At 33.8% G+C, this 8,631-nt stretch overlaps 1 protein-coding gene across 1 annotated transcript; it reads left to right on the forward strand.

Moving 5' to 3' along the window:
* Positions 1 to 1,306: 1,306 nt before the first annotated feature.
* LOC121980535 (beta-hexosaminidase 3-like) lies at positions 1,307 to 8,627 on the forward strand. The gene is made up of 14 exons (XM_042532612.1): positions 1,307 to 2,044; positions 2,285 to 2,359; positions 3,250 to 3,285; positions 3,394 to 3,505; positions 4,204 to 4,274; positions 4,403 to 4,533; positions 5,046 to 5,111; positions 5,374 to 5,474; positions 6,638 to 6,697; positions 6,893 to 6,926; positions 7,430 to 7,528; positions 7,606 to 7,665; positions 7,784 to 8,034; positions 8,208 to 8,627. The coding sequence occupies exons 1-14, from the start codon at positions 1,712 to 1,714 to the stop codon at positions 8,372 to 8,374; spliced, it is 1,596 nt and encodes a 531-aa protein (XP_042388546.1). The 5' UTR covers positions 1,307 to 1,711; the 3' UTR covers positions 8,375 to 8,627.
* The last annotated feature ends 4 nt before the right edge of the window (positions 8,628 to 8,631 follow it).

Genomic DNA, 8,631 nt, shown 5'->3' on the forward strand with positions numbered 1-8,631 from the left:
TTATTATTATTATTATTATTATTATTATTAACATGGTGTGGTTGATGAATGTAAAGCGAGATAAGGAAGAAGAGAGCTCTTAATGCTAAAGTTAAGGACAAGTTTGGATCATTCTAAGACAACACCATGTGCCCTAACAATAGATCTGTCCTTATCTCGATGGACCTTAATTGTCCTATCTTTGGGCATCTATGATATACGAGTTAAAACATCCTATTATTTTATGGTATTTTATCAAAACAGGTCAAAAATCTATTTGCAAGATCAATTTGTTTGAACTGGTTCAAGGAAATAAAAACAGAGCCTTATGTTTCTATGATCTATGAATTAATATAATTTCTAATTTTACTCGTTGAGCTTATTTCTTTCTTCAGTTCATCAATTTCCATCTTGGGTGGTTTGAAGTTCCATTTTGATGATGCATCAATTTTACATAGTATATATATCATGTCTATATCATACAATATTTGTGATAATGTTATGCCTCCACGGATGGTACCTATATAGATAGATGTTTACTATAATAAATCCCCTTCTAGAATGTAAATGTTCATCGTGATTTATCCTTTTCTATCAAAAGTATTATCTCATTTTAAATAAAAATATAATATTTAAAAATAAAAATATTTTATATAGTTCCATCCGGAGAAAACTCTCACTAAAAAAGTCCAGATTATTAAAACACAGTAGAAGTGTAGAACTCTTCTCTAACTTAACTAAATAATAAATATTAAAATAAATTATTTTAAATGAATATTAATTTAAGTAGAAAATATAATTATTTTTTATTTATTGCTAAAATAAAGAACACTAATTAGTAAGTTTCTAATTATTTCAGCAGCTATATCTTTTAGTATTATTTAATTTGTTTCTAGATTTTTTTTTTCTTTAATTCTTGTCTATTATGATAGTTATTTGTTACCTTAGATTTTCAATTAATTTAATCATAAAAAAAATATCGGCCGGTTAGATTGGGTGGATCACCAGCTAATAATAGCTATATCTAATCTTTAACTGCGCCGACAAGATCCAATCTGTAAAAGATAATCCAAGCTGTTTTTTTTTTTTTGCCAATAGAGTCGTAACCTCACCAACTGCCGTCTCACAGTTCCACTCGAGTCATTCTTTTTTGTTTTCTAAAATTGAAAATCATCCACTGATCACTTCCTCACTTAAAAAACCTGCTTTGGTTTCAAAATTATGTAAATTGACCTTGCTTTTAAAGGCAATTTTGCAGCAATTAAAGCTGAATATCTCTTTATTCAAATGCATAATCATCGCTCCAGTAATGAGTAATGAGAATGACGAGTCAATGTTTGATAGGAAAAACCATACGTGTAAAAGAAAAAGCAGTAATTTTTGGATTCAGGATCGTTACATGCCATATATTTTTTGTTTGTTGCCTTGTTGAAAGGATTCCATTCTAGGAATGCCACTCTTCTCGCTTTCTATCTTTGCATCTCCCCCTTGCTTCTCTCGGTTTCCTACCTGTCGCTCGATTTCCATTACTTCTTTGCTGTTTTTTATTCTTCTTCTCTTGTCCTCGCTCTAACAATGCGGCTGTAATTCTCCGTTTCCGGCTTTAAAAATCCGTTCTTGCCATCCTCATTGCCAGAAATGCAGCAAAAATCGCTTCTTTAGAGCCTTTCTTGCGGTTTTGCTCTTCTAGTTTCATCCTTTTGGGGTAAAAATTGCTCCTTTGGGGCTTGCAATGCTGATGGGAAACGGAAATCGGGGGAGAGGAATCCTGCTCTTGCTCGGGTTCCTTGCTTGTTTCGAGGCGGCGTTTGGCGGAGAAGACGGAGCGGTTAACCTCTGGCCGATGCCCAAGTCGGTAAGCCATGGCTCGCGAACGCTGTCCTTGAGCAAGGATTTCAAGTTGACGACGCAGGGGAGCAAGTACCCCGATGATTCCTCGCTGTTGAAGGAAGCTTTCAAGAGGATGGTCGATGTGGTACAAGTGAATCACATCGTTGACGGTCGAGTTCCGAATTCGATGGTGCTCGCTGGGTTGAATGTGGCTATTTCTTCAGCAGATGATGTGGTAAGATAATTCTTCTCCATTTCTAACTTCTATTAGTCGATTGTTCATTGTTTGAACTTCGGTATGATCTTGAGATGCCAGACTTCATTCTAACACCAGATGATGTGCTTGCGATTCTTTAACCATTTCATTTGATGTTAATCATAATAGTTTGAAAATAATTATCACTGGCATGATAATTATTCAGTTTAGCATATTTATCCTTTGCCTTACTGATGAATTGTTTTATCCATTATGCAGCTGAAATTTGGGGTGAATGAGTCCTATAAATTGCATGTTCCTGCTCTTGGAAGTCTCATATATGCAAATATAGAGGTATAAACATCACAAATGTTTCTTGTAACTCCATATTTAAGTGTTCTATTGTTTCAAGACAACTTCCAGAAACAATAAAAGACTTAAGAAACACATCAATTCATGTCTTATTTCTTGTCCTGCTCTGTCTTATGTTCCTCCAAAATGATTTCTTATGCCTCTGAAAACAAAAGGCCGACTATATAAAGTCTTCAAAATGAAAATGTAAGATCAAAATGTATTTTTCTACTGGTGCGTAGTTAAACTTTGTACCTGTTCAAAATTCCTTTGCCATTTTATATTAATTTGCTTCCAATCTGCATTGACATCACAAGAATGAAAATTTCAGCGAAAGCATATCATTTTTAGTTAGAACAAATAAAAAACTGCCTACTACATGGATCTCTATTAAACATGCTATGCGGACATTAGGTCATAAAGAGGAATTTAGATTCAGTAGGAAATCATTATAACTCCTCTAAAATTTGAACTGATTATATTTTTGGCAAGTTTAAATGAGATTGGTGGTGAAATTCACAAGTTACGACATAGAAGAAAAAAATCAATGGACATTAGTAAATATTGACCCTCTACTGGGCAATGAGGCAACAATAAATGGAAAAATCTTCTTGTCAGATTTTATCCAGCTATGAAACAGTTATGTTTTTACCTAATTGGCACAGGAATTAAACGAGCTCTAGCTCAATCATCAGTAATAAAGAGGAGAAATGTCATCAGATTGACTTAACTTAGAAGAATGTCAATTTGATTAACTGTTCATTAATTTACATGGATTGTTTTATAGTTTAAAATTTAAATGAATGCTGAACAACTATTCTAGTTTAAAGGATAAATTTCTCATTCTTTTCTATTGCATACACTTAATTTACATGTTTGTATAATACTTGTAGGCAAAAACAGTTTATGGAGCACTTCATGCTTTGGAGGTAACTTGAATTAAAGCCATTCAAGAAATGGTATTTAAGCGGAATATACTGGAGAAGGATTTAACTTCTTTTTGTTTTAACCAACTATTTGATCATGTGATTTTGCAGACTTTCAGCCAATTGTGCCACTTTAATTTTGATAAGAGGATTGTTGAATTATATGCAGCTCCTTGGTCTATTTTTGATAAGCCAAGGTTTCCTTTTCGTGGACTTCTTATTGGTAATATTTATCAAGAGAATTTGTATTGTCTTATATAAATTTTTAAATTGATTACTAAGATTTCGGTGCCTATCAGAGGCAATAGAGAATTGTTCACACACAAATAAACTAAATCTTCTGCAGAAATTTTCAAGGCGGTGTCTGTGTTGTACCATGTGCAATTTTCTGTACTTATCTATACCATTTTCAAAGAAAATGAACAAATGAAACAGTTCATAACTTTCTAAACAATTCTCTCATTTCAATCATGTGGCTTATGCCCAATTTTCTCTGAAAGCAGCAAAAAGTTTATGGATGTCAAGTGCAATGACATCGCTTTTAGGTGCATGGAAAGCTTTGATGTGAGATTTTGCTCGAGGTGGTTCCTGGTCATTATTGACCCCAATATAGGCATGCAAGTTTGATTGCTAGACCCGCCAGGGCACACCGGCACAACTCTCCATTACTAGATAATAAATTATAAATGTTATCAGGGTGTGTAGCTAGATTTCGAAGGACGATCTAGCTTTTGGATTGGTGAGAATGAAATCAGATCTTACTTGAGGTTGGTTGGGGTTGTTGCCATGAGATGCCTCGATCTAGGCACATGACTTTCATTGCCCTAGCTACTACTCTCTAATCCCATATTGCTATAGGTCCTTTCGTTGCTTAGCCTCTTGCATGAATCTTTGATACTTAATGATTTTTGTATGATGCAGATACCTCTCGGCATTACCTACCCCTACCAGTAATAAAAGTTGTTATCGATTCAATGGCATATAGTAAATTGGTACGTTTCTACTCCTAAGCATATAAATTATTTCACCCCAGTGTTCTAGCATTATTATAAATTTTTGTTTGTCATTTTTCTTTGGATGTCATTTTCTATCTCTCTTTTTCTTTTCATATTTTATATAGAATGTGCTTCACTGGCATATTGTGGACGAGCAATCCTTCCCCTTGGAGATACCATCATATCCAAGATTGTGGTCTGGCTCATACTCTTATTCCGAGCGATACACCGTGGCTGATGCTCTTGAAATTGTACAGTAAGTATTTACTGGTTCAATAATGAAACTTTTCATAGTGTGGTGGTCTGATTTGGCAAGTATTTGAACTACCTTCTATTAACTACTGCTATCCTTTCGCACCTCAACAGAGACTGTCTGGATAGCTGAAACTCTAGAAAGGACAAGTACCAACTGAGAAGTGAATAAGGACCTATTTGTGCTGCATTGCCATTGATGAAATTATTTGCAACTTGCATTGATAGAATATGTCGTGCATCTAAATCTTCTAAAGTAAAGCAATATTCTCGTTTGATAGACCCAAACTAGTATGACTGTAAATGCCTATTACATGTAGAAAGTTACACGACCATATCTTCTTGATTTTGTTTATATGACAAATAATACAATTCATGGAGCATTAGTGAATGCTAACTCACATTTATAAATGCTTCATGTGCATCTATTAGTTTATCATCTCTTATTGTGAATTAGCATGATCTTCTACAGGATTAACTTTGTTTTACATGACTAATTCTTCGTGAAAATTTCAGGTATGCACAAAGAAGGGGGATAAATGTCTTGGCTGAGATTGATGTTCCAGGCCATGCTCGCTCATGGTATATCAATTCTATAAGCCTCCTTAGCTGTTAAGATAAAAGAGCTTGAATTCATATTTAACAGGCATATTAAGATAAAATGAAGTGATGGGAAATTCATGAAACCTACATAATGAATTCTCAAAAAGTGTTATTTCTCATCGGTTATTTGTGATGGTCCTAGCTAGTCGGCCTACTACATCATTAATATAATCAATATGATTGGTTTTTTCTATGATTTTAGATCCAAACCAGTTAATATTTTTATTCTTCTATTATGTAGGGGTGTCGGATATCCTGCTTTATGGCCATCAACAGAATGCAATCAACCACTTGATGTCAGTAACGAGTTCACATTCAAAGTAATAGATGGAATTCTTTCGGGTAAAATTCATTTCCTTGTTCTTATATGTAGTTTATGCATTATGATTTCAAAGATCTATGCAATAGCTTTGCCTCCGCCAATAGCAAAATGTCCCGAGTTGTCACAATAGACATTTACATTCCATATGAAATAATATTATCAGAAGCTACATTGGCATTGGCTTAGCGAGTGCCTCAAGAAACAATAGTTGATTATCTGACTACCTCCTACGCATTAAAACCATTAAGGGTGCCACTCAAAAACCTTAAATATTATCTCATAACTTCAATGAAACTTTACAAAGAAGTATGCCTAACGAGAAGCACTTGGTAACTATTTAGGCACTCACCTTTCGCAAGTAGAACTCATCACGTAGGCTACTACTTAGCTATCATTTCTCTTGAAGTAGTAGACAATTGGCATAACTATGAAATGTGTTTTTACTTTTTTTTTCTCTATTGCACTTCTTAGTTTTAAAATTGTCTTAATTTCTTATGAATCGAATAGTTAAAAAAAAATTCAAGTGTGAGTTGAATAAATTAGTAAGATCAATGAAATCAGAATCAGCAAGATATATATATATATATATATATATATATATAATGAAAATATTTATATTAGAATAAATGTCCTAAAATCTTAAGCAGAGTATCATATCTGATTATTAATAATGAAATATACAAATAATATCATTTATTAATATAAACTTGATTACAATTAATAATAAAATCATATTTTTCTTTTTTTTTTTTGTGTTTAGTCAATGAAATTAGAATACTAATATTTGTTAATGTGTTATTACTTAATATGTTATAAGGTTTAGTTAGGTTCCTAAATACATTCAAATTTGTTTTTTGTTGAAGAGTTTTAGGATCCTTATTGATTAAAAGAGATTACTGTAGCATCAAATTCCTACCTCAAATAGATCAATGCACAATGCATATATGAACATTGCCCAAAATTAAATGTTTTCTTATTTATTCAAATAAAAATATTCCACTCCCAGTATGAATGTTTCTTATAATAAATTTTCTTCCAAATAGTTGGTATCATTTCATTTGATAATCATGCAACCAAAAAACCTTGCTCTTAATTTGGACCTTCTGCAATCAAATGATTCCTTAAATAATAAAGATTCTATATATCTTTGAATACCTACTCAACTTTGGCTAAATATTTTCAGATTTTTCAAAGATTTTCAAGTTCAAGTTTGTCCACTTGGGAGGCGACGAAGTTAACACAAGTAAGCTTGAATACTTTCTATTACTTATAACAGGATTAACCATGTCCTCTCATGGCATTTGTTATTTTCAAAGTAACCTACTCTTTCATTTTGCTTCTTTTGCCCTCTTCTATGTTTTAGTTAGAAACCAAAAATTAAGATACATAATTTTAAGTTTCGATATCTAACTTGTGCATTTTTTATTGTAAACTGCAGGTTGCTGGTCCAATACCCCTCATGTAAAAGAATGGTATACCTATGTCATTAAAAGTCTTGGTAGTGTAAGCGAAAAGAATCGCAGCTTGTAGTTATCAATCATCACATTTTCTCATAAAATTTCTTTATTATATTCTTCATTGTTAATCAGTTCAAGCACACTAGCTTGTGTGACCACCAAGGAAAATAACTATATCCACATTGATGCATTTTTAAGCATGCAGCAATTGCATTAGTTAAACAAAACAATGCAGGAGCAATTGCATTGTTGCACACTAGTTTTTGTCAATGTAGGAGAAAATTGACAAGGTTCCATACTTCAATCCCTTCTGTGAAAAAAAAAACCCAAACAATCTCATGTCTGCCGAGTTAAATCAGCTGAAGCAAACTAAAAAGTCTCTTTTCAAAATGGGTTAATGTATCCAGTAATAAAAGTATTTGTTTAATCATCTCGATATTTCATCACGAAATGTTCCTTTACCATATGGACTGTTTTATGATTCACTTAACAAGCCCCATCTGACATTTTTGTTGCAGGTTGAACAAACATGGGATGAATGAATCCGAAGCCTACAAGTACTTTGTTTTACGAGCACAAAAAATAGCTATATCACATGGATATGAAGTCGTCAATTGGTATGAAGCCTTATATTCCAAAGTGGCAAACCCTGGTAGTACTCTAACGGTCTAACCTTTAGTGTTCTCAACTACAGGGAGGAAACTTTCAACAACTTTGGGAGACAACTGAACCCCGAAACTGTAGTCCATAACTGGTATGCATCTCTAATTAATAGTAAATTAAGAGATGTTCTTATATTGGCAATTGGCGTACATACTCTAATAGTTGTAAGTTATCTCATCTATAATGTAATTCCTTGCAACTGTTTATAGGCTCGGCGGTGGAGTAGCAAAGAAGGTGGTCGCCGCTGGACTGAGATGCATAGTGAGCAACCAAGACAAGTGGTATTTGGATCACTTAGATGCTACCTGGGAGGGGTTCTATATGAATGAACCACTCATAGGCATCACTGAACCAGAAGAACAAAAACGAGTACTCGGCGGTGAGGTATGCATGTGGGGAGAACATATTGATGCCTCTGATATAGAGCAAACTATATGGCCGCGCGCTGCAGCTGCTGCTGGTAAAGTGTTGAAATTTTAGTTCTCGTATTTCCTTCACCCAAAATTCTCGATGGCTGTTTTTTTAGCTCTTTTGAGTTTAGTTATCTGCCAACGACTTACTTTGTCGATATTCTGCATCTATGCTCATTTGTTCCATAAAAGTACTGAATTGTGTTCTTTGAATTGCCCGAAGAACGACTATGGACCCCTCTCGAGAAACTGGCAAATGATCCAACACAAGTCACGGGAAGATTGGCTCGATTTAGGTGTTTGCTTAACCAGAGGGGGATTGCTGCTGCACCATTGGCAGGACTAGGGCGTGCCGTTCCAATAGAGCCTGGTTCTTGCTTGAAACAATAGAGGAGAAGTTTGGCTTGATTAACAACATTGTTTACAATTGTGAAATCAGGTTGATTAGTCATCATTTTTAAGGTTTTAGTGGTTACATTTGAAATGAGATTGGTAGCCAAATTCAAAGAGGCCGACAAGTAAATGTTATGGTTCAACTTTATTTGTGCATTAGAGCAACTTGGCATTGTTAGTAGTTTGTTTCCATCTTGTCAATAAAGTGGCATGATTATCATTAATAAAGAAATCATTTCATGTTTATCAATATT

Source organism: Zingiber officinale, chromosome 5A, assembly GCF_018446385.1.
Source record: "Zingiber officinale cultivar Zhangliang chromosome 5A, Zo_v1.1, whole genome shotgun sequence".
Lineage (NCBI taxonomy): Eukaryota > Viridiplantae > Streptophyta > Magnoliopsida > Zingiberales > Zingiberaceae > Zingiber > Zingiber officinale.

Bases quoted from the DNA above. Each gene is read 5' to 3' on its own strand.
- LOC121980535 (XM_042532612.1), top strand. From the start codon at position 1,712: ATGCTGATGGGAAACGGAAATCGGGGGAGAGGAATCCTGCTCTTGCTC. The intron at 3,286-3,393 runs GTAACTTGAATT...GTGATTTTGCAG, and splicing joins GAGCACTTCATGCTTTGGAG to ACTTTCAGCCAATTGTGCCA. The intron at 3,506-4,203 runs GTAATATTTATC...TGTATGATGCAG, and splicing joins TTTTCGTGGACTTCTTATTG to ATACCTCTCGGCATTACCTA.